We start from the raw sequence: 27,555 nt of genomic DNA on the forward strand, positions 1-27,555 counted from the left end.
CTTCCTAGAGTAAATCAAGTGAGGAGTGGCAATTAGCCAGTGATGCTTATCCCTGATAATGCATTCATGATTAAAATAATACCTAATACGTTTGAAATATTTTGCATTATTTTAATTTTTCTATTAGTGTTAAAGTATATTTTAAGTTGTTTATTATATCTTCTATGCAAATGTAAATTGGCAGAACAGTTGATCAGACAACTAAGGGCATGTGTTAAATTTAAATTCCATTAAATTTAAAGTTCACATTTCAATCCCATTTAGAGAACACCCTGAGTCTTAATGACAGATACTGGTTCCCTTTGTGGTTCAGATGAAAACATCTGGCTTTTTAACTTAAAACATAATTCAAGGTAGTTGTGCTAACATTATCAAACAGGATAGCATTTGTATACTGTTATAATTCAGTTCAATTTTTTTCCTAGATACCACTCATATCAATCACTCTGCTAAATGTCTGGGATATAAAAATGTTTAGGACACGGTCTTTGCCCTTATGGAGCTTTGGTTATACTGATGAAAGCAAACAAATAAACAGTTGGTACAGCAATCATATGATAAATGGAAGCCCAAGTGCTGTGGCCATTAAACGAGAAGCTAAATCAGGCTGGAAAGGCCGAATTCAAGGGATGAAGGTTGATCTTTGAGAAAGTTACAAAATCAGCCACATCTTGAAAGACTAGTAGAAGTGCCCAGTCAAAGAGAAAGGAGATAAGAAAACACACTGAGTCAGAGAAAACTACCTATATAAAAGCATAGCACATAATGAATTGGCTTGTTTGGGGAACTGCAAGTAATTCAGGGTGGCAGGTGTACAGTCTTGGGTTTTGTTATAAGGGTTAGGAAAGTTAAGCAGTATTGCTCAAGAGAGATGCAAGGGATATATTATGCCCAAGTTTTTGTGATTCTCATGAAAGGCTGAACTTACTCTAGGGCTATGACTTTAAGCATGGGAGTGGCATGATTTGACTTGTGCTTTGAAGAATGGACTGAAAGGGAGTTAAACTGAGGTGGTAAATTATTAAAATTTGTTGTAATCTAGAAAAGAAAAAATAGAAAAAAATATTTTTTATTAAGACAAAGAAGAAGAGCTATATTTTTCTATTTCAGAGCAAAGTAAAATCATGATTAGAAAGAGCCTTATGTAGCTCTAGAAATAAAAGAGCAGAATCAAAATACAAGGATGGTGAAAGAACAGATGGGTAAGTTTAACATTAACCACTGCTTATAAGATATGACAGGATAAGATCTAATTATGACATAGTGTTGATTACAGAAGTGTAATTTCATTTTAACAAAACCTTGGAAAGTAAACAACTGACCTCAAAATTATTAAGCATCACAAGGAAGAAATGCGCAAAAGACAATCATGGTTATTAAGGATTCCAAGTTGCTTTACATATGGCAAATAAATAATAATAGAAGCAACCAAAAGTAGGGCCTAAGATAGCCTCAAATCAAGGGATACCATAAGACTGCCCTGAGATAAGCATTGGGCAGGAATGGGAACCTGGGTATTGTAAAGAGATGGGACAAAAGAAAGACTCTTTTTAATTGTCATTTGTGTGTGTTTGACTGGTTGTTTTGTGATAAATATGCATTTCAAAGCTGCTAGTCTGATAACTATTTGGTATTTGAGTGGTAATGGGGAAGCACACACTGTTTCGTTGCTCTTCTGTCCAGAAGCTCTGGACACCCCCAGTAGAGAAAAGAGGAGTACAGCATGGAGTCAATCAAGTGATACTAAACTCATCTGGGGATTCAGGAAAATCAGGCTTTATCAGCAGCATACTCAGGTTGAATGAATTCTGTTTGGACACACAGATTTGGGGTGTCTGTGTAAAGCTGAGTAGAGGCAAATGCATCATATAAGATGAGAAGTCAAGAGAGAGGCCTATCTTTTTTAGATGAATCATATTCAACTCTCTTCACCTAAATAATTGAGAGTAACCCAGCTTTGTTTTTAGTTTGTTGATTGTTTTATGGGAAGGGAAGGCATGGAGGACGGAGGCAAGAATAACAAATAACTAAGATGGTATTGGAGTGAGACCTGTGATAGTTCACTCAATCGCTGTATGTCTCCGGCTTAGTCTATTGAATGGTAGCTTAGAGTCCCTGTGATGCGTTCAGACTTATGTTATGATAGGGTAATATGGGTAATATTGGTGAATTGACTGTAAAGATTTGCTTTCTGAAACTGTTTTTCCTTTTCTCCTGGTTTAATTTATTAATATCTAGAGTATGCTACAAAGTTCAGATATTTAGTGGTTTTTCTTAAACTTTGGCAACAAATTGTTAAGCTTCAAAATATGTGAAATCCTGCTTTAAGATTGGCTTTAGTTTTTGTATTTTATGTTCGTAGAGATATTATTGATCATTTAGTTTCCTAAAAAAGATAATTTATTATGAATCTATTTTTTTCAAGATTTCAACCAAGCAGTAGATTATTGTCTTTGAAAACACCTTGATTCCTTACCACATTTGTCTTTGGAAATGTCATAGTTCATTGTAAAATAAAAATTTTCCTATATGGCTAATGTTATCAAGATTACTATTTTAACCAAATTTTCCTGCCCCTCCATATCCCTGTGACTATATTACCATTTAAAATGCTGAATATTCTTCTCCTTTTTCATTTCTACCTCTGAAAGTTTTCTATCTAAATTTTGTTGACAGTCCAGCCATCTTACTTATGCAATTTGCTCCTGCATGGTGTTGCTAACAAACTATGGAAAAATACCTAACCAAAAACAAATCTGAATATCCTCAAATTGGCATGTATAATTGGAATAATCAGTCAGCTATGTCACTATCAATGTGTGGGGCTGATTATAAATAACAGTAATGCTATTATTTATCCTTGCCAGGCACCAAATGGTTGACAAAGAAATGTCAACACATTTACTTTTTCTGGCAAAATGATCTTGTATCTCAACAGTGTTGATGTCAGGTAAATTCATAAAAATAACTGAAATTAAAATATTTAATTTTTTTATTCCTAACTTATTCTGACACTGTATTCCTTTGATTAGATCTCACATTCATTGGGAATAATAAATGTTCTGGGATTTAATCTCTTGTGAGTTAGCTATTTTCCTACTCTAAGTTTCTGTAAAACCTTCTATTCCCCATATGTCTGATTGTATGGAATTGTGTGTCTGATTTTTTGTCCTCAGGCAACTTTCTAAGGTGACTTACCACTAATCTAGCATGTCACTTCACCATAATCGATTAAAGAATAAAAAGAACCCTTTGAATCATTCCCCATTTTAACCACACACTGCATTTTCAATAGGTGGCAACGACAAGCCAAGAATGTTCCAAAATGGCAATCTTTCTGCATGCCATCTTATGTACTTGATAAACATTCACTCTTTTTCTCCTTTCAGTTGGAGGGTCCTACCTCTGCCATTTGCATTAACTTTTATGCTATTCAATCCTTGTCTTCCCCAAAATAATTTATTGCAAGATGATCCTCATGCCCTCTTCATCCTTTGTCAATCTGTGCTCACCCAGTTCCAGCCTTTTGGGGATCAACCTGAACCCTACTGGAGCAAACTATAGAAACTCTAGGCCATGGAAGGAGGCTATTTGAATAGTGACTTAAATGCAATGCACAGGCATTCAAATAGCAGCCTTCCAGAGACATTTCCATTCATTTTACTTTCTTATGTAAATAGAGAGAGACTTAATAGAGGTAATTTCAAGCCTCTCAGAAGAAGATAAGGGAGAGATTTCTGAGTAGGCTATTCTTCGTCTTTTTTCTCTGATCAAAGAATTAGGCACTCCTCTCAAACCTCATTTGCAGTGTGATTGCATTTGTCTCTCTGAGGCTTACACTGTTTCTGGCTCCACTGTCCACAGAACCTGGAGGCACAGTGCTCCCAGGTTTGGTTGTACATAAAGGAGACCACAATGCTACACTTCTTCTAGGCCAGCCTGGAGTAGACATACACAGATACCCACACCTGAGTATACACAGATGACTTTGTTAACCTTTATTGCTAGTGCCCAAAGAAAAGTGAAGATAAAACACTATTGACTCATTGAAGCAGATAAATCATTTTAGAACTAGCTCAGGAAAATCTGGCATGAGTCATAGAAGCTATCCACAAGAGAAATCATTAAGCTTTGAATGTTTACTTCCTTTCTTGAACAGTCCCTGTTGACTAAGCAATGTATGCTGATGATTATTAAGGCATTCTCTTGCTTTGTCAGTAAGCCATAGTGTTGTTTCCTTCCACATTGGAGGAGGTTAAGGCAAGACACTTTTATCATCTGTCTGGATGTGTTCCTTAAAGTTAGTCTGCCAATTTTTGGCAAACTTGGCATTATGCCTGGTTAAGCACTCTTCTACAGGAATTGCCTTAAGTAGTATGCTCCCTTCAAAAATCACCAGTAATTATGCTTCATACCCAAAGTAGTCAGAATTGTGGGAAGTATTGGCATTAGGTAATATTAGGATTGGAAGCAAATAAGAATTCTACTGAAGGAGTCAGGGATGCTTCATTTCTGGGTCTATTTAATTACCTTGCCCATTTCTTCTCCTTTCCTGAAAACAGAAACCTCATAAATGGATTAGAATATTAATTGGGTTGCATTTGCTTTGTTCTTAATGTTCTTGTAATTCAGAAATGCAGTAAAAATGATTTCTTTCCTAAAGGTAAAATAGCCTTCATTTTAACCTTCATTTTATTCTCTATGCCATAAAAAATAGCTAGAATAGCCTCATAAGCATGATTTCAAATGGAATGCACTAAATTTTAAAGGGACCCTGCTTCACTTTATTTTCTTTGGTTAGTAATACTATGGTTGAATATGTCCTTTTTTCCTGATTTTAGATAATTGAAAGGAGCTCATGAGAAAAAGGAATTATGCCTGAGTCACCATCTTTTTAGTCTTGAAACTGAGTAGAATAAAAAAAACAGAAGTTAAAAGAAATAGAGAGGGAAAATAAAACAGATTGTTTCAAATACTCTTTTTTGCTGTGCTTGTTTGCTAACATATTTCCAAATCAGTCTATATCTGAATTGAGAGATACGCCTGAGAGAAGATAATCGGGGCCTTGAAAAGAAATCTGTATCTCTCTGCCTCTCTTAGTCTCTCTCTCTCTTTCTCTTTCTCTCTCTCTCATCCCACCCTTTCCTCCTGCTCTCACCACAATGTACCCACACAGAGAGACTCAAATGTAATGTGATTGGAGAATTGATTTATCAGAGACAAGTGATTCTCTAGGGATTTAACCTTTGTAACTACTAGTGAAAGCGTATTTAGCTTGATTGTGTTGATCTAAGTTATGTTTTGCCTCTCTTAAATGCTATTTGGTATTTGAATTTGCTGTGAAGTTGTCTGTGAGATCAAGGAGTCTACACATTATAAAACTTACACTTGTATACAGCTTATATGGATTTAGACATTAATGCTGAATGTTCCCTCAGATGGGTAACTGATACAGAAGCCTTTCATACTGAGAACACGCTGAATACACAACACAGGATAAGAGTTTAAGTTGAGCGTTAAGCTTCTAAAAATAGCTTTAAGTGCTTAATACTTTCTGCCTTTTTACACAGCCTTACACAGCAGGGGATTTCCTAGGCTTATCTTGTTATATTTCATAATCAATAAACAAAGTTCTAGCATTACTTGTAACTGAAGCTTTATTTATTTGTTTGCAATTTAAAGTCATGCCTTTAGAGTTGAGAAACATGCATTGTTGCTGATTTGTGTAATTATAACTTAGCTGTAAATAAGAATATGACTTCTAAAAATATGTTTCTAGAGTGAGGCAGTAGTTTTAACTGATGTTATTCATGTTCTAAATGTGCCATTAAAATAACTTTAGATTAGGAGAATGGTTCTCTATATAATTTGATTAGCTATAGATCTCATAAGAGTACTTTTGCCTGAAATAGATTACTCTATTGAAATATTGGGCAATAGAGATCATAGAATCTTCACCATTTTACCAGGTATATTACAATAATAATTTGATTTGCAGGCACTGTATGTGCAATCAGCAGCCTACAGATCTGGTAGAGAGATACTGCTGCTTATCATGAGACAATAGGCTACTTAATGAAACTCTGAACTTTATCCACATCAGTAAAATGAAGATAATACTGTTCTTGCTACCACAAGGCTGTTGTAATAATCGCCATGTCTAATAAGTTTCTTATAAGGGAGCTATGTAAACTGTACTCATATTTCTGCTATTGTTGGTAGTGTTATGGTCAGTATTATAATTATGCAAATGTAATGAAAATAATACTTGCAAGCACATCAGACATGAGTTTGTATTTTTTGTTTTGTTTTTGTTTTGTTTTTAATTCTTAGACAAGCTAAATCAGACCTTGGGCAACTAACTTAATGTTTTCTATTACCTTAAGATGTATTGTTCCTTAGATATCAGATTTGAATAAAGTTGGGTAATCTGAATATATTTAACTATTTATTATGTGTTTTGATCTTATAATCGTAGAGATTCTGAAATTTAGTGTGCTTATAAAAAGGATAAATTTTTGTACAAATCCCTTACAATTCTAACATTCTGTGAATTGATGGATAAAAGTCAGTCTGCCATAAAAATATTTAGTGTGCCACTATTTTATTTTATTTTACTATTCTTTCTTATGCCTGGTAGTGGGAACCCCAACCCAGTAGCAAATCCAGGTAAAAAAAGAAAAAAAAAACAGGTTTGCACCACGTCGTCAAAATTCCATGGGCATGTTAAGTGTTAAGGGTAAATTCTACCATTACTAAGATGGAACTTCAGAATCTGTAAAAGTTAGAGCATGATTTTTGAGATAATGGGAAAGCTTTTTTTAACCTCAGTATGAATAACCAGTTACTATGTAAGCTTCCTATCAGCATACACATTTCCTTTCTCTATAGTTTAAGGTTTTTTTTTATATTTTAGTTATGCCTATCTCTAAGCATTAGATTTTAATATATTTTAATACATTTTTTATGATTCATGTATTTGCATAGAGGTTAGAATTGTTCCTCTTAGGTAAAAGTGCTATAAACATATTTTTACATTAAAGCACACAAACCAGCAATAAATGTATCCCCTCATTTACACAAGTATTTCAGTTAGAAAACAGAAAGCTTATTATTTATTAGCCCTTTTATATAGGGCCTGTTACTATATCAGCCTTTTATATAGTCTCCTATTTAAGTATCATAAAAAGTACAAATTCTTTCCACATTGCACCATCTATCACATAAATTGATATATATGCAAATTATATAGAAATAAAATCTAATACCTTACTCTCATATATGGTAAGAGAATTGCATCTACTGAAAATGCATATTTAATAAATGTTACGATCTGATAACTGACAGTAAACACCCAAAGACTACACATAGGATGAAAGACATTCTTAACTCTTCTGCTTCTTTAATGTATTAGGCAGCTACTTTGTATATAAAGAGCAGAAGCTTGAGCCCAGCACAAAAATATATATGTATATCATTCTTTGTTTTAATTTTAATAATTTCACTGTTTTAGTAGTTTTTAACATTCCATTGTGCTCAAACATCAAAATAGCAGCATTAAACAATTCAAGAATGCCATCAAAAGAGATGATCTACTAATCTGAGAATCATCATTCTAAAACCACTTGGTGAAAGCTCATAAAATTAATTTAAACATGCACATTAAATAATAGCACTTAGCAAATATGATGTCATTACTGTCATTAGAAAGATGAAGAAACACTCTGAGAAGCAAGTCCTTAGGCAGTATTATCATTATGAAAACATCATAGATGGTACTTACACAAACCTAGATGGTATAGCCTATTACACACCAAAGCTATTTGGTAGGGTCTGTTGCTCCTAGGCAGAAAACCTCTACAGTATGTTAACTTTACTGAATACTGTAGGCAATGATAACACAATAAGTATTGATGTATCTAAACATAGAAAAGATATAGTAAAAATACAGTATAAAAAATAAAAGATGGTACAACAGTGTGAAAGATAAAAGACGGTACATGTGAATAGAGCTTGCATGACTGGAAGCTGCTCTAGGTGAGTCAGGGAGTGGTGAGTCAATGTGAAGGCCTAGGCCATTACTGTACACTGCTGTAGACTTTATAAACACTGTTCTTGGGCTACACTAAATTTATTTTTAAGATTTTCTTTAATAATAACCTATTTTACCCTAACATTTATTTTACTTTATAACATTTTTATTTTTATAATCGTTTGACTTTTTTGTAATAACACTTAGCTTAAGACACAAGCACAGTGTACAACTGTATAAAAATATTTTCTTCCTTTATACTTACATTCTATAAGATTTTTTCTATTTGATTTTTTCTTTACTTTTAAATTTTTTTGTTAAAAACTAAGACACAAGCACACACATACACCTAGGCTTATACAAGATCAGGATCATCAATATCACTGTCTTCTACCACCACACCTTGTCCCACTGGAATGTCTTCAGAAGCAGTAGCATGCAAAACATTGTTAACCACATTGCCACAGACAGATGAGTTACTCGTTGTGCTACAACATTATAATAGCTACAGGGTCACTAGGAGATAGGACATTTTCAGTTTCATTATGATCTTATAGGACCATGCTGAATATGCTGTCCATCGTTAACTGAACCATCATTATGTAGTGCATGATTGTACTTATTTTCCTTTGTCCAGGTGTTGAGTGAAAGCACACAGCATCGATTAGTGTTTTAGATTGAATCTGTCACCCTACGCCACCTGCATCTTTCGTAATCTGGAGCACCGAGCCTCAGTCAAGGATTTTCTTCCAGAGGACTGCTCCTAGCACATAACTGTCTAGATTGCTTGATCCCAGGCTTTGGGGTTAGATGGAAAGAAGAATTTATTAAAAGTTTTGACTAATAGGAAAATATAAAAGTGAACTACAATTTTAAAGTCCAGCTATCTTCACTGACCTAACACTCTCCAGGAAATTTTACCTCAGTGTTTTTCTCTAATGAAAACCTTAGATAATTTCTCTCTAGATGTCCTTAAGGTATAATAGAGGCTGTCTTTTGGTGATTGAGAAGAAACAGTTTAAAGAATTTCTATGTTATGGTTATGTTCTTAAAATGCCTGGAAATTCCATGTTATAATTGTCATGACTTTTACTCATATAAATAATTATAAAATAAATGACTATGGTCTTTGGAATGAAGAGAGTTTATACTGTGGTTCAGACAGATCTGTGATTGAATTCCAGATTTGGCACCTACAAGTATGTGAACTTAAGTTATTTAATTTTCCAACATTTGCATTTCCTATCCATAATAAGAGTATCAGGTTAGGTTTCAAGGCAGTTAAGAGCAGTGGGATGATATTATAATAGTACCTTGCAATAAATAATTGTTCAGTGTATGCTAATTTCTTCTATGGTGCCTTTATATTAATGCATATATGCATATATACACATAAAATATATTTACTAATATTTGTATATAAACATATGTAAAATATATTTGCTTATATTTATTTATATAAACAAAGAGATGCCCCATGGAAATACTTGATTTGCTTGAAAAGTTCATTGTAATAGAAACATCACACTTAAAATATTTAAATAATGTTGACTTTGGGGCTTGTTTTAAAAAAAGTACTAATGAATTCTTAGTATAAAAAATTGGATTAATGAACAAGTCAAATTTAAAATAATGTATTGATTTATCTAATTTTTATTTTAAATAATATACCAACATCAAAGAAAATAGGAGAAAAAAATCCATGATATCAAGCATCACTAAATTTTAATTTATAACTCTACTTAATGCAAATTATGTATTTTTTCATCATTATCGAAGCAAGAAAACATACACTGAGGACTTGAGCGATTAATTGACTAGGGAACAAGTTGAGAACAAGCTCTCAAAATAACCAGACATCACTCTTCATGGCAACAGCAATTTAGTTATGCAATATTCTATATTTTACTGTTAAAAACTATTTGAACCCTCTTATAAGGCAAAGCGTTGTTATCAGAAGTACAAATGTTTTTATGCAGATCATAACACTAAATATAAGAAAAATTAGCCAGGCAAGGTGGCTCACGCCTATAATCCCAGCACCTTGGGAGGCAGAACCACAAAGATTTCTTTAAGACAGTTTCGGCAACCTTTTCTCTCCAAAAATGTTAAACATTATCTGGACATGGTGGTGCACATGTATAGTCCTACCTACTTGGGAGGTTAAGGCAGGAGAGTCACTTGAGCTAGAAATTCCAGCTGCAAAGAACTATAATTGTGCCACTGTACTCCACCCTAGGGAAGGGAGCAAGACCCTGTCTCTAATTAATTAATTAATTAAGTCAAAAGTTATTCCCAAATTTTGATTGCCAGGGGTTGGCATCCTTAACATCTGCTTTGTTCAAAGACCAACTATATACAGACAGTAAAATTATGGTATATTCAAATGAATGCACTCTTTTTTGAAACTGATGACCTGTTATACTTCTTATGACTGCAGATGAATTATGCTACCCAATATTATTTTCCAAAAGAACTTTTAAATGTAACATTCTATCTGATTGGCATTTCTATGATTGATTTTTTAAAAATGGTATGTTTATCCAATGACTGCAGGAGAAAATTAGACACACCTACCAACATTTTGTAGCCTAGCTCTGAAGAATTCATACTCTACTCGTTGCTTTCTAGTTTCACCTCTTTGTTATCCAATTGATTCATCAATACTTTAGCAGTCGGTTTGTCCACTTCAGAGTCTCTGAGTGCCATATTTCAGATTTTCCTAATATTTTACCTACTTAACATGTTTATACTTGTATTTGCTTGCAAATAATAAAGAAAAATTAATTCTGATGTTCAATAAGGGAAAGTTTTGGCCCCCTAAATTAACTAAATTACAGTTTATGTGAAAGCTGATGGACTGGATAGCTTTTTTTCCCATGGCAGGCTACTGAGTGGCTAAGTTTGAATTGAATGTATGCCAGGAGGTATAGGACACTGGAGAATAAAGATTCCTTTTTCTTTCTTTTTTTTTTTTTTTTTTTTTTTTTTTTAAATAGCCCTTCACCCTGACTCCCTGGATTTAGTAACAATATGGACAGGATGTCAAAACAAATGCCTAGAAAGTATTTTCATTCAAAACTATAGAAAGCTCCAAATGCATTATTACTAAGTGAAAGTTCTCAGGTGAATAAGCAAAGGTAATTACTATGTTCCCATTAATTTGACTCAATATCTTTTCCTCAAAAAAAAAAAAATTTCAATGATGCCTCAGTGAAGTGATTAACTAAATAAACACTTTGAATAACAAAAATATAATCTAAAATGAACAAATTGTTGGTACATTGTTACTTAAAATGAAAACAAGATAAACCTCAATTGAAACAGTTCACTTGTATCTTATTTGCGTATTGTCTATAGGATTCAGATTCTATGAAACTGAGTATATTTGGACTGTATGGTAAGGCACTTTGAGTATTCAGTCTCTCATTCATATATAATACCATATTATTGATGTAGACTAAAATATAACAGAGCCATCTTTACAAGATGAAAAAGGAATAGCCACATAATACAAGAAGTAAGGCAGAATGGGATTACAAGCATTCCTAGATTTTCGCAAAACTTTCTCAGATGATAGCCTAAATCTCCCATTCAAGCCCTTATTCAATGGTAGTAGATTAAAATAAGGCAAAGAGGATGCCCAAAGCGGGGGGTGGGGGGGACCTGTGATGATTGTAGGTTTATGAAAACAAGAGCGGTATAATGTAATAATTAATTCTGTGGTCCCTAGAAGGAGACGGCCTGTATTGAAAACACTAAATCTTCCACTAAAAACTTTTAACTTTGGGCAAGTCACTTATGTTATCTCCTTCAGTATCATTATTTGTCAAATGATGGTAAGAATAGTACTCATGATTAAACTAGTTTAACGTAACAATTGGTGCTTCAAACAGTTTAGAACCGTGTATCTTATTTATCATCATACTGCTTATAAGGATAACATTTTGTGTGTGTTTTATCACAGTCAATCTAATTTTTTTCCTTGAGCTCTGATATGGTTTGGCTGTGTCCCCACCCAAGTCACATCTTGAATTGTAGTTCCCGTAATCCCCACATGTCATTGGAGGAACCCAGTGAAAGGTGATTGAATCACGGTGGGAGAGTTACCACCAGGCTGTTGTTCTCATGGTAGTGAGTGAGTTTTCACTAGATTTGATGATTTTATAAGGGCCCTTTTCCCCTTTTGCTTGACATTTCTCTTTCCTGCCAACATGTGAAGAAGGATGTGTTTGCTTCTCCTTCTGCCATGATTGTAAGTTTTCTGAGGCATCCCCCACCATGTTGGACTGAGTCCATTAAACCACTTTCATTTATAAATGACCCAGTCTCAGGTATGTCTTTATTAGCAGCCTGAGAATGGACTAATTAATACAAGCCCTTTGTTCCTGGGATTTTAATGGTATGCAGGTATGGTGGGGGAGGGGTTAGGATATCATTCCTCTATGTACTTGGAATTCTTTCAACACCAGCCTCAGAATCACATCTGCCACCTAAATGCTTAGATTCTTTTGTTATGGTTTGCTTGGCCCTTGCAAACACAATGTGTGTAGACAAAATTCAGTGTCTAAAGAAAGCAGTATAGGCCTTGTAGAGTACCAGAGAAGATCCTTATGCCTAATCACTCACTCTTATAAAGAATAGCCCAAGGACCAGGTGCAGTGGCTTATGCCTGTAGTCCCAGCTACTCAGAAGGCTGATAAGGGATTGCCTGAGTTCAGGAATTTGAGGTTACAGTGAGCTATGGTTACGCCACTGCACTCCAGGTTGTATAAAAGAGTGAGACTGTGTCTCTATTAAAAGAGAAAGTGAGAAAAAGGAAGGAAGGAAGGAAGGAAGGAGGAGAGAAGAAAGAAAGAGAGAGAAAGAAAATGAAAGAAAGGGAAAGAGAGGGAGGGAGAGGGGGAGGGAGGGAAGGAAGGAAGAAGGAAGGAAGAAGGAAGGAAGGAAAGAAGGAAGGACGGAAGGAAGGAAGGGCAGAGGCAGGCTGGCTATGTTTCATTAAACTTTCTGAATTTATCATGAATCCCTAAGTTATTTCATAGAAGTCTAATATTCTACATTCTGTAGATACCATCTTCTAAAAATTATTTATTGTTGTTGCTTTATACTTTAAGTTCTCTTAAATAATATAAACTTATTTCACTTATCTTAAACTTGTAATACCATTTATACTGACTTCTGTATTTGGTCCTTATTATAACCTTCCTTTACCTGAGGATTTTTCATCCTCACCAAAGCTGATATTTTGGACCATCCAATTCTTTGTTGTGAGGCAGGATGAGGGAGTCTCTCCTGTAAACTGCAGGATTTTTAACAGCATCACTGGCCTCCACCCTTTAGATATTAATAGCACCTCTGGCAGTTGTGAAAACTAAAATGTCTCCAGATATTTTTTGTTGCCACATGTCTCCTAAGTGGTAAAGTCATCCTTAGTTAAGAACCAGTACTCTACAATTCTACCTGATCAATCTTCCTAAAGTACAGTTCAGATCATATCATTCTCTGCTCAAAATTTTTCAATGACTTCCCATTTTGTACTGAAAATGTTTTAAGGACTCAGGCTCTGGTCACCACTGTGTTTCCTGGTGTGTTCCCTATTCTCTCCTATTTCTGGAATGTTCCTCATTCTCTCCTATTTCTTCTCTATAATTTAGACTGACTAAAATTACACACACACACACACACACACACACACACACACACACACACACACTGTGGGGTGTGGGGTTTGGTAACTTTTCTCAGCCTCCAAATACTTCTATTCCATATCAAGTATCATGTATTTAGATTTTTACCTGCATGACCCATGGTCTTACTCAAATTCCCTCACATAGTAATTCAGTTTAAACTCATGTTGGAATTAAGATGGATCCTTCTTTTACATACATATTAAAATAATTATAAATTAATTTACATATTAAGATAAATTATAAAGTTACTATAATTAAAACCATATAGAACCAGTATAAAAATAGCTAAACAGAGCAGTGAAACAAAATATTGAGCCCAGAAACAAACACCATTTTTATGAGACAATATAAGAGGTATTTTTTTCTATGTGTAGACCTGGTGATTTATTAAAAATTATATACTGGTACAAAAGACAATCTATTTAGAATAAAGAAAATGTACAAAAATAAAATAATTTGTAAAAACATTCAGGGCATAGAAATAATCTCATTTAGAGATACCTTTTTAATCAATATGAGAAATCCAGCAGCTGTCAAGGAAATTACAGATTTAATTTTCCTGCATAAACTAATTGAAGTATTTGTGTGAGAAATTATATGATTAGAAGGTCAATAGGAAAATGATAAATCAAGAATAAATATCTCACATATCAGTTAAAGGGGTGATATCTAGTCTTCAAGGAGGCATTGCAAATTAATATGAAAAAAATAAAAATTTCATTAGAGATGAGGAAGTCAAGTTGGTAAATAAATACATGAACGCCTTCTCAAATTCCCCAGCTAGGGAAATGCTAATAAAAGTATCAACGGATTATTATTTCTCACTATATAAGTTCATACAGTATATTTTTAGACATTGTTTTGGAAAAGGTTCTGCCTTTTGAATCAGTCTGGCAATGTATTTTAAAATCTAACTGAAAATCTTACTCTTTGAATCAACAATCACATTCTTGGGTGTCATATTGATAGAAATAAAGGATATATGGATAAAGTTATTTATTACAGAATAGTTTGTAGTGGCAAAAGTTGGAGAACAATGGAAAAATGAGTGAATTAACTATGACATGATCAACAGACTATTACCTAGTTCTGTGAACAACAGATTATTTGAAGCCATTTTCTATGTGATAAAAACATTAAGAACATATATAATATGATTCATTTTTGTGGGGAAAAAAAAAGCCAGAATCATGGATGTGTGTATGTGTGTATGTGTGTGATTATATGAGCATGGAGAAAGGTACAGAATGATCCATACCTAGTTTTTGGGAATATGTGGAGAGAGAGGAATGGAAACATGAGAAAATTAAAAACAGAAAATGTACCCATGATTATTAAAAATAAGAAAGCATTTTAAATACATATTTAAGTCTTTTAAGAGCATGTATGTGCAGGTGTATGTTTTATGTCCCTAGTGAGATAAATGAAAATAGGCATAGCTGCATTATTTTCAGAAACTCAATTAAACTTTCTTTTCCAGCTCCATACTCTGCCTCCTTTCAAAAACAAAGGAATAAACAATATCTATAGAATTAAACTGTAGTCTCCACTTGACACCCATTGAACTTTTTATTATGTTCATTTTATCTAAATGCATTAAGAAGATGCTTTAACAACATACCTTTTCTGTGTCCTTATGTGGAGGAATGAAATCTTGAATTAGAGTTTACATTTTAGTAAATGTGAATATACCATTTCTTGTTCATGGACCATCTAGAATTTTGGAAATCTTAGATGTATTTCTGAGACTTACACATTTTCACTTATAAAATAAAGTATAAATTTGTTCATTCTCCAAAATAAGAGTTTTTGCATGAGTTTATTACACTACATACATATTAAAATATGACGTGAGTAATTTTCTAGTGTTAAAATTAAATTTTATTTTTTACTTGTACACAAATACACATATAGAGAGGATAATTTAATATGAGCAGAACTTTATTTTATAATTAAATAACAGTGAATTTCACTTTAAGAACCTTAATCCTTTCAGCTAAATGGGGCTAGTTACTTTCTTTGTTTTTCAGCAGCTATGTGCCGTTCTGAGGTTTGTAAGACTGGGCTTTTAAATCTTATATTATATTTTTTAAATCTACAAATTAGATTTTGAAAAGCCCCATTAACAACCAGCGAAACTATCCACATCTATTCAGAATAAAATAGCTTGAAAAGTTTATGATAATTAAAAGTTGATTTGACAAAAGTTTATGATAATTAAGAGTTAATTTGACAAATGCAAGTATGGCTTCAATAATATGTGACTTTGAAGTTGCACAGGGCCCCTCATTGTCAAAATAACCCTATACTTGGTTTAATGTTCTGCTCCTGCCATCTTGAAACTCTTAATAATTTTATCTTTGAACTTATGTTTTGTAAGTGAAGTCCACTAGGACAACAAGGTGTGAACATGAGCAGCAGAGCTGCACGGTGGCAGCAGCACACACACAGATTCAGGCCTGTAGGCACAGCGAGCATGCAATTGGCCTAGCAGCAAGGCAACATATGTATGACTCAGCAGTCTAGATGCTATGTGTCCCGGATGTGACCAAACTAGGACTGGGCCCAGATTAGCAGTGACTATCTGTCACAGCAAGAGACTAAGCAGCAACAAAGGCAGTCATGGGAGATGAAAGTGGCTACTCAGGCAGGCAGGGAAAACACCCACGGTGAGTAGACAGCTTTCTCATCAGTCCCAAGGGACCATCCCTGTAGTATCTACACAAATATTATATCTCCCACCTAAATTCCAATACAATACCCATGGCACTCGGGCAGTAAACTTTGTAAATAAATTATTATAAAATCAATGTTACACATGGGCATTGCAGTAAGAACTTTAGAAAGTCATTAGAATTCTTCAGCATTTACAATGTCCAGTTTTGAAACCTGCTGCAAAATTGCATAGCAAATGTCCACAGCTTAGAAATATACATTAAATTTAAGGCTCACATTTGATGGAAAAATAACAGGATTTTTATATGAAGTTTTAATATAATCAGTTATTCACAAGGAAGACAATTTTTAAATTAAACTTTCTTTGTCACTAAAAAATATAGCAATACAATATATAAACAGGCATTTTGAATTACATGCAAATCAGGAAAATACTTTTGGTTTTTGCACAACCTTGACAAGTTACAGGAAATGTCAGAAGTAACACTGAAACATTATTGCGTACATTTACATTTAACATTCAATTCAATAAAAGGCAGTATAAGTAACCCTTGTGATGGAATTGTTCTGTATCTTGACTGTGGTAATAAATACATGAACCTACATATGAGACAAAATTGCATAGACGTGAATACGCACACACACAGGCATGCAAATGAGTACACGTAAATTAGTGAAATAAAAATGTGTTGAGTAGATAATATCAATGTCAATTTCCTGGCTATGAAACTATACTATAGTTTGCACTATGTTACCTCTGGGGAAGTTGAGTGAATGTAGTACATAGGAGCTCTCTATTATTTCTTATAACTTACATGTAAATCTACAATTACCTAAAAGTTAAAATTTTAATTAAAAAATTAAATTCAGATGTAAAAACTGAATTCCATGTGAAATCGGTATAAAACTGATTGGTATGATGAGTTCAATATTTATTGAAAAGTTTCCTATGAAAATCATCAGCTCCAAATGTACTCAAATATATATTTTAAAATACATTATCAGATATTGACCCTAATATCACAGCCTATAAAATACTCCTAATAGTTTTGATAACATTTGAATTAATAGAAAGATATTGCTCAAAATTAAGTATTAAAAATTATTTGTAATCTTGCAATAGCCAAGAGAAATTGATGTCATTTTCAACTAAATCATTGAAAATAATGTTGATAATTGTATAAATGTTGATAATTTAAGAAATGAATTTTCAGAAAAATAAACCAGAAAAATTTTATAATCAATCAAATATCACATTAATACAGTATTATTTATTGTATTACATATAATTATAACATTAACATACTAATTTTTGAAATTTTTGAGTTTATATTATTACTCATTTATCACTATTATCACATTGTTTTATAAATAATAAAATAGTCTTAAAGGAAAAATCCTTATATTTTATTATATTTAACAACTTTTTTTTCTGCATTATAACCAGAGGCCCCTCATTTCCATTTTTCTATGGTTCTCATAAATTGTGTAATACCTGAATTAGGAAGTTCAATAAAAATTTATCTAAAAAAAATTTAATTTTAACAAAAGTTAGATAAAATACATTGGACAGCATTTTTTTAAAAATGAGCTTACCATTATTTTGAAATGACATCAGAAGTTACAACTAATAAGTAATCTCAGAAGTCAGCACTTCCTAATTTTTCCCCCAGGACATAAGCCAAGATATTCTTTTGCCTATTTCATTTTATTATGTTATAAAAAGCCAATAAGACTCAACACTCTTCAATCCTGACACAAAGCAAAACATACGTCACTTTGAGAGACGGCTTCAAGGAAGTCTTTGTGTTTATCAGACCTTTATTTCCAATATATGTTTGTTTAAACTTTTCATTTAAGAAAAATTATAGTGTTAAGAACTATACAACTATATCAATATGAATTTTTAAAATCTGAACTTCATGGTTTTGATGAAAATGTCTATACTTTGGCCTGTATTTGTCACACTGTCTGCTTCATTTCAAAGCTTGTAAGTATATTATTAATACTATTTGACCACATTTCCTTGAAACCTTAAAGCATTCATTCTTGGCATCATTACATGAAATACTATTGTCCCAAAAGAAATTTTGGTTTTAAAAATAGCAAACTTAAAACTGTCAAAGAGCACATATAATCAACAGCAGACTGTTTTCACTTCATCATGGTAGGAAAGAGTTTTAAAACATCATCATTTAATTCACAGTTACTGAGAAGTACATTTGTAAATGCTCCATTATAAGGATTTTTCTAGTATTCAGTATTTTATAATACTTCTGTGTACAGGTCCTACTCACTTTTCATTCTGCGATCCTAATGGCTCAGTCAATTTTCTTTTTCTCTCATGTTCCAGAATGATTCTTGGGGAAAGCAGTATTCATATGCACTCTTCAAAGCTATGAGTCACATGCTGTGCATTGGGTATGGAGCCCAAGCCCCAGTCAGCATGTCTGACCTCTGGATTACCATGCTGAGCATGATCGTCGGGGCCACCTGCTATGCCATGTTTGTTGGCCATGCCACCGCTTTAATCCAGTCTCTGGATTCTTCAAGGCGGCAATATCAAGAGAAGGTAATTTATTTTATTTATCTCTAATGTCTTTAACCAGCTCTAATGTCTTTGACCAGCTAACCTGAACCAGTAAATTGAATTGTGTTCAAGATAACTCAACTGTCTCCTCTATCAAAATATGAGAGAAAATATTTAAAGTAAAAAGACTCAGTCTTCCTTGACATTTTGAGAGTTCTTCAAGATAGTTCTCATAGCTTTTGTTTCTCATTTCCTTTTTGAATCATGAATTTTTTTAAATGTGACTTTGTATCTACATAAAAAATACTTACAGGTTTCAAAATGTCTAAAGCTGATAGAAGATGTTATCATGACTCATTCTCTATCATATTTCAATAGTTAAAATAAACCCTTCTCTCCTACGTGTTAGAAAAATGTTAGCTGATTAAGTGGAGACAGGCAGCTATTGTACATTTCCCTCTGTACCGCTCCTCATGCTATAATCATAATTTATATTACAATCCATATGCTTAGCTGAGCGCATATTACTCATATATCTAGATAAGTCGCCATATTCTCTAGTCTTAAAACTGCATATTAACAGCTGCTATGATGTATTCTTATACTCAAAGTGCCAATTAAAATGATTGCTGCTCTAAACTTCCTCAAAAGAGAGAGAAAAAGTAAGTATAGGCAATGATTTATTCGTTGGATTTTTTTTCCCACAGGAAGAATTTCTTTGGCTAGGGCTACACGTAGGGTATTTGGACACTACTACTATTCTTGACCAAACATCAGTAGCCTTCTGACAGATAAATAAGAATATTTTAAACTAATGGAACAATGTGTCATGTGGGGGCTCTGTTGATCCTGACACAGTCATGCCTTGCCAAAAAGCATTTCTGAAAGTAATGGTTAAAATGGTTCTAGAGTATTTCTCTTGGTGAGTGATAACAGCTTAGCCTCAGAATTATTTTCAAAACAGCCAAAGAATTTTTCAGTTACTGCTTTATTTACAGAATTTTTCAACACTGTAATCACACAATATAAGAAAAGGAACATAGATATTTCCCTTGAATATAATTATACTGCCACAGCTATTACAGTGAGCAAGCTGGCATTTTATTACTGAAGTAATGAAAAGATAAACCATAAAAATTGCTTTGAGGTTCATTTTCAAATAGTCTCCAAATGAATTAGAGTGAAGAAAGAACATAGTAAGGAAGAAGAGACTTTACACAATGGTGAATTTAACTGAGAATTATATACTTAAAGGTATTTGGGCTAATTTTATGGAGATTTAAGGTAAGACAACATCACGTTATATCTGATGTTTCTCTTACACTGTTGCTTTTCTTTTATTTTGTGTTGCTTTTAATAAAAATTCCCTTTTCACACCTTACATACTTTTACTTCTTTCACTATTTACATACTGTGCCCTTTTCTTTGGAAGGCTGTGGGAATTTTCCCTGATCACGCCATCCTATAGTTTACTGTATTTTCTCTCTCTGTCCAGAGAGATATAAGCACCAATATGGAAAGATCCATGTCTCTGCTGTTGTGTATTTTAGCCCCACACATAGAAACCTTAGTACTATGGTCCTGAGGATACAACTTTACTCAGGTAAGACAGTGAGGATGAAGGATGTTTACAGGTGTTAAGCCTTTATCCTAAGATATAAATAGGTATAGAAATTCATAATTTAACATTTCCTGAATGCTGTCACTCAAGTATGCATGAGATAATATTTAAGAAACTTTTATTATGTTGTTTATTTACGTGTATACAAACATATTGCCTCAGGTTTTTCAGTAAGTGCTTGCTTGTTTGTTTGATTACATTTATTTACTTATTTTTATTTTGCTTGAACACAAGTCACTTTTTAGAAATGAAATATCCAATCTTCTTTCTCTTCTAGATTCTGATATTTATTTCCCTGGGAGTAAGAGATATATTATCAAAGTGCCTCTCATCATATTTGAAACCATTTCTTAGTCTTGGGCTAATCATGTGTGTGTTCTGCTTCAGGAGATGATGGAGCCTTCTGTCTCAGAAAGACAGATGGGAGAGTTTGTCGTTGTTGCCATGTAATTCTAAGTCTTCACTTTTTTTATGCTGCATGACTATAATAATGGCTGAGCAAAGAGGAACAGTTTGGAGTAATGCCCATGGTCATTTATAAATAATATTATTATTTAGTTAAAAAAGAAAAAAGTTATATCCTGTTTTACAGCCCCTGTTCATTATATCAAGAAGCTTAGTTGAGCCGCTTATTTGGTTTGCTGATTTTGTAGCATTCAGTAGCATTTGCTTTCAGAAGAGCAGAGCGACGTTGAAGTTATAATGATCTTGACCTTGAAAAATCATATCGACTGGGTAGTTAAATAAAAAATGTTTTGATGCCCTAATGCACATTAGGATTATTCTTAAGGGGAAGAGCTAGCTCTGAAATTCAAGTGCTTTCAATGAAATGTTTCACTTGGTTTGCTTCATAATTCTTAAATGTTTTCCTCTTTCCTTTACAAATAAGAATGCCATGGGTACAACTCCCACATAGTACCTTAGTCAAAAAAATTTTATTAGGCTACAGCATATACTTTGCTTCCAGAGAACTGAATTTAATATATTGTGATATGCTAAATTGTAGTACAGCCAAACATTCTCAGGCAAGGGAGATCCTAGGACAGGGAGCCTCTGTGAGATTCTCCTGAAGGAATATACCAGTGTGACAACCTTGCAATAACTTAATGTAGCCATTGGAGCTCCTGACAGAACAGGCTCCTGGTAGAACAATTTTGCTTTACATTTTCATCTGGCACAAATAATTTTTATATTAACTAAGTATTGTTGTAAAATCTGGAATAAGTCTTTATAAGAGAGGGAGTTTGAGGCTGTTAATTTAACTAAATAGAAAAAATAGAAATTTGCCAATTGTAATTCACATATCCATGATTTTTCAAACTTTATATTTTGATGTAGCCCACTGTGGGATATGGCATCCTTTTTCCCTCAGGGTTCATTTCTATGTCAGTACTCTAAGCTGTATGCTGGAATGTCCTACTTGTATATTCTAGGTATTCACAGTTTCAGGACTGTGCAAAGTGCTAAAGATTTGTCCTTACTAAACATTCATTTAATTCTTTGATGTTTACATTTATTATTATTTACAGCACATATGTTAACTTCTTATAACTCTAGAGTTGCTTTTTCCATTTAATTAATTGACTTATGCATTTAGCATTTTAGAACTTTTTGAATTCTCGAGTTTACTCCCTAAAGCTCTCTTTTAAGTATTCTTACTGTATTTGTATTCCTTCTGTGTCATAAGATATAAACAAACTGTGAAGCACTTTGACAGGGAAACCTGGTGACCAGGGAGCCACTAATCTGATAAGAACCCACATTGACAAGAATCACCCTGCATGTAACTCGTGTTTAGTTAGCCACTTTACTAGAATTTACTGGAAATGGACCTTGAAGAAGCAGAGGTAATCAGCAGGCAGAAGTAGTCACCATGAGAGAAATATCTTAGAAAAATGCCCAAATTCTGAGAGAATTTCTGGCAGACAGGAACATTTGCAAGGGCCCTGAAATGGAGTTGTATGAGACATATTGAATAGTCTAATTTGAATGAAACAAAAGCTACCTTGCTGGGGAAAGTATGAAATAGCCTATATCATGGCCTAAAAATAGTTTGAATACTGGAATGATGAGATTGTACATTATGAAAGGGATATCCTTTGAAAAACTTAGCAATGATATGTTGGAATTAAAACTGCTTTTTATAAAAATGAATCACAACAGTGCATGAGATATGGTGTATTCCTAACCTAGAATCTAAGACTCTGTGATCAAAATGGTTCCTGACTGAATCATTAATACAAACATATTAAGCAGGAATTTAAGTCCATTAAGTAGGTAGGGATAACTCTGATAAACAAAACTTTAGGAAACAACATTTTTATAACAAGTAGGATCCAAACAGTATTCAGTGATAAGTTGTCGTGTTATCTGAGTTTCAAATAATCTATTTTTTCCCTCTGCTCCATGCATTCCTGTAGCATGTTTATCACGTGTCAGGTCTAGTAACAGATGCTGGGCATATAGTGAGCAAGTAGACATGGTACCTCCCCTCATCAAGCTTCTTATAATACGGTGGGTGAGTAAGGAGGACATAACACCCAGTAAAAAGATTCATAGAAAGCACTACATTAATTTTTTAAAAAATTAATGCTATGAGTGGAAATGTAAAGACAAGGTAGATTGTAAGATTTTTCACTTGATTCATATGGAATACAATAGGGTGAAGGGAGGGGAGAGAAGAAGAAATCATATTATATTTGAGAAGAGACCTAAAGAATGAGGAAGTAAGACATGAAAGTGAATTTCATGAGAAAAAGCTGAGGTATGAAGAAGCCTACCACAGTTCATGAACAGAAAGATAGAAAGTGTAACTATAGCAGAGAGAAAAGTGAAATGACTAGATAAGACTGGAGAGGCTGATGGGGATCAGATTAGGTGACACCTTGTAGGCCTGGTAGCCATGATGTCTTTTAGCCTAAATATCACGAGAATCTAGTAGCAATTTTAAATGAAGGAATGATGAGATTAGATTTGCCATTTTTTAAAAACATCAATCAACAGTGTGTATAATAAATTAAGGAAGGCAAAAATGGCCTGACGTTCTTTGGCATTACACAATTTTCCAGTGCAAAATTTCCAAACCTAGGTGAGATATCCATTTTAACAGGTGGACATAATAAACAGGATGGGAATATCTTTTTTTTTTTTTTTTTTTTTTTTTTTTTGTGAGACAGACTTTCACTCTTGTTACCCCGGCTGGAGTGCAACGGCGCAATCTCAGCTCACCGCAACCTCCGCCTCCTGGGTTCAGGCAATTCTCCTGCCTCAGCCTCCTGAGTAGCTGGGATTACAGGCACGCGCTACCATGCCCAGCTAATTTTTTGTAGTTTTAGTAGAGATGGGGTTTCACCATGTTGACCAGGATGGTCTCGATCTCCTGACCTCGTGATCCACCCGCCTCGGCCTCCCAAAGTGCTGGGATTACAGGCTTGAGCCACCACGCCCGGCCCAGGATGGGCATATTAAATAGGCATTTCATATTGAAAAATACTACTTAAGACAAATGCTAAACTTCTGTAAGACAGAGACTCAACAATTCAGTAACTTAAAGAACTATATGATTTCACAAATAAACTTTGTGAACTGAGAGGGGTAGGTGGGGTGGCACTGCTCCAAATGGCCATTTGTGAATATAGGTTCGTCCAAGTTGTCCCTCCACTATCACCTAGGACAATGTTTTCCAAATTTTAGTGTGCATCATAGTCACCTGAAAAGCTTGTTAAAACACTGATTTATGGGCCACATTTCCTGAGTTTCTGGCTCATTAAATTTGCAGTGGGGCTTGAGAATTTGTGTTTCCAACAAGATCTCAGATGCGGCCGGGTGTGGTGGCTCACACCTGTAATCCAATCACTTTGGAGGCCAAGGAGGGTGGATCACCTGAGGTCAGGAGTTCAAGACCAGCCTGACCAACATGGTGAAACCCCATCTTAAAAAAAAAAAAAAAAAAAAAAAAACTCAGATGCTGCTGCTGCTGCAGGTCCAGAGACCACCACCGCCCTAGGGTATTTGTTCTTGTCTGCGTGTTTGTCTCCTACCTCATGACAAGAAGAAGAGAACACAGAGAAACAGGCATATTTCTTCTCATAGTTCATTGATGAGAACTTAATTATTGGTATATTGCTACTCAAGCAGGCTGAAAACTTTTTTTCTAGCTAAGCAGAACATTGACCACCCAATAACTCTATACATAAGGAGGAAGCAGAGACGAGATTTAGGTGGGAAACTAGTGGCCTCTGCCACAGATACAAGGACAAAGATGAAGAGGTAGGAAAATGCTTGGGATTTCTTAGTAAGTTTATACATTTTGAATGGGCAATGGAGTACTTGAAAAGCAATGGTAGACATAAGACCCAAAGTCATTTGTATTTCGTTTGGTAAGCAATGGAGAACGACTAAGACTTTGAGTCACGGTAGCCCTCCCCTTATCCATGTTTTTAATTTTTGGTTACCTGAGGTAAATAATGGTCCAAAAATATCAAATTGAAAGTTGCAGGAATAAACATTCACATAGCTTGTATCACAGTATATTGTTATAATTGTTCTATTTTATTATTAGTTACTGTTAATCTCTTACTGTGCCTAATTTAGAACACAAACTTTATCATAGCAATGTATGCATAAGAAAAAAACATTATATATATATATATATATACACACACATGCGCACACACACGTACATGTATGTATATACGCATATATATATACACATATACATATATATAGATAGATAGAGTTTGGTGCTATCAGCAGTTTTAGGCATCCCCTGGGGGTCTTGGAACATATCCCCAACTAATAAGAAAGGACTACTCTGTAGGACCTGATGCTTTAAGAAGATAGATGACAGAGACTGTGGCAATATATAGAGTAAGAGGTAGCAAAAGGATAAAATATAGGGCAAAATTTCTATCTTCTCTTAAGCTCTCTGTTAGAAACACTGGAATGCATTATCTAGAATGCATTCTTATACACTGTCATATTTTCCAGGAGTAATGAAGTGCCCCTAAGTAAAATTAGTTAAATATATCCTCTTTATTAACAAAGATATCACTGTTATTAAAAAATCAGTATATAAAAAATTTATTTACCAATAATTTTTCCCCTGGATTTTCAATTGTAATCTGATCATTTATGGGGAAGCACTAACATGAATTTTTCTCTGCTATTCTTAAGAAAAAGAAATTTGCATAAAACAAAATTGTATTATTTGTATCATAAATAGTATGAACAATAATATGAGTAAGATATTATAGTTCACTTTACAAAGTCAAAGTTTTTCTCTCTGAAAAATGTATGAAATAAGAACTTATGCATTTTGAACTAAATATATTGATACTCTGAACTTAAAATAGAAATTTAAAACTTTTGATATGTAAGACAACTATAAACCATTTTTGGGGCAAAGTATTTTCAACTTTTTTTCTGACTATACCAGTATTTTACTTAAAGGATATAAATATATATTCGGATTATCGTATAAGTTATTATAGTTCATATTAATTTCTTAAGCTTTGCCAAGTGAAATTATCTTAGAATAGTATATTCATTTTAAAAGATTTCTTGCTGTCTTCTACTTACTGAAGTTATTATTAGAATTAATGAACTAAAATTTTAACGTTAACTTTAGCAATCTGGGAAAAGCCTCTGTTTAAATACTTAGATTGGCATATATAATAATGATCATAAATTTTAGCATTAGAGTTTTATTAAGTGATATTTAGAGAGGATTCAAGATTTCTATTAAATGATACAAATATACTCAAGTTTTTCCTCCAATGAAAACATAAAATACTGAATTTTATTTTAATACATGATGATTTTTAAATTTTATTTCCAAGTGATGAGCTGATTAGAGCACTGAATAGTATTTTAGTTATTTACAGAAATAACTTGCATATTCGGAGCTCAGATTGCTAGTAATAATGAGCCCCTGAACTAAGCTCCACCTCTGAACTTCGTAGAAAAGCAACACAGTAGAAGTAGATACAGAGCTGCTAAAAGTAGATGCACAGAAAGGACAGAGGAGGAAAAGAAAAAGGAAAAAAGGTTGACTGGGAGCTGTGGCTCATGCCTGTAATCCGTATACTTTGGGAGTTCAAGGAAGGAGGGTTACTTGAACCAGGGAATTCACGACTAGCCTGGGCAATATAGGGAGACCTTGACTCTGGAAAAAGTAAAAAAAAAAAAAAATAAATAAATAAATAAACATGATGCCTTGCACCTATATTCCCAGCTACTCAGGAGGCTGAGGTGGTAGGATCACGAGCTAGGGAGGTCGAGGCTGCAGTGAGCTCTGATCACACCACTGAACTCCAACATGGGAGACAGAGCAAGGCCCTGTCTCAAGAAAAAAAAAAAAAAAGAAAGAAAACAAGCAAGAAGGAGAAACAGAAAAATGGATATTTAGCAACTGAAATGTCCCCACTGCTGTGGCACAATGCAATGAAGGACTATACCATATAGCTGTCAATTGATTTAGATCAGGCTATGGTTGAAAGACTCCTTTTCAGCTCCACCAAAATGTTGTCAATTTATAAAATGTATTTTTACTACAATGAGAGTTTTCTGTTTTAGTGGTATCTGGCAGGAGAATTGTAAAGGTTAGATGGTCCTGAAGAACCCAGAGGATTGGGTCTCATGTGCTATAAGAGGGCATGAGGCTCTGAGTCACACAATGGCTGTGTGCAGTCAAGAAGGTGATTATTCCCAAACAGCTACATGGCACTCAAGTAGAGTATGGTAATCGTGGAATATTATTTGACAATTCACTCAAACTTATATTTAATTGCATTCACTATTTAATTCCTTTAATTTTTCACCCAGTTTTTAAAGTATTTAAAAACAAATGGGAATTTTATTAATCACTGAAGCATGCCTTGTAAATATGGTAAACATTGTTTAAAGTATCAGGAAACTTTACAATAGATTTTCAGGCAATTTACAATAGATTTGATTAACTGAAATATGTTAAAATGTCTTTAATGGGTGAAAGATTAAAAGT

At 33.8% G+C, this 27,555-nt stretch overlaps 1 protein-coding gene across 1 annotated transcript in view; it reads left to right on the top strand.

The window, feature by feature from the left end:
- The window catches only part of HCN1 (hyperpolarization activated cyclic nucleotide gated potassium channel 1), a 378,126-nt gene that overhangs the window by 247,460 nt on the left and 103,111 nt on the right, over nt 1–27,555 (top strand). Inside the window, exon 4 of the mRNA XM_032281138.1 lies at nt 18,755–18,973. Coding sequence (XP_032137029.1) covers nt 18,755–18,973 — 219 coding nt within the window. The remainder of the gene's footprint in view (nt 1–18,754; nt 18,974–27,555) is intronic.

This window comes from Sapajus apella, unplaced genomic scaffold, assembly GCF_009761245.1.
Source record: "Sapajus apella isolate SASKATOON/1434 unplaced genomic scaffold, GSC_monkey_1.0 scaffold1, whole genome shotgun sequence".
NCBI lineage: Eukaryota > Metazoa > Chordata > Mammalia > Primates > Cebidae > Sapajus > Sapajus apella.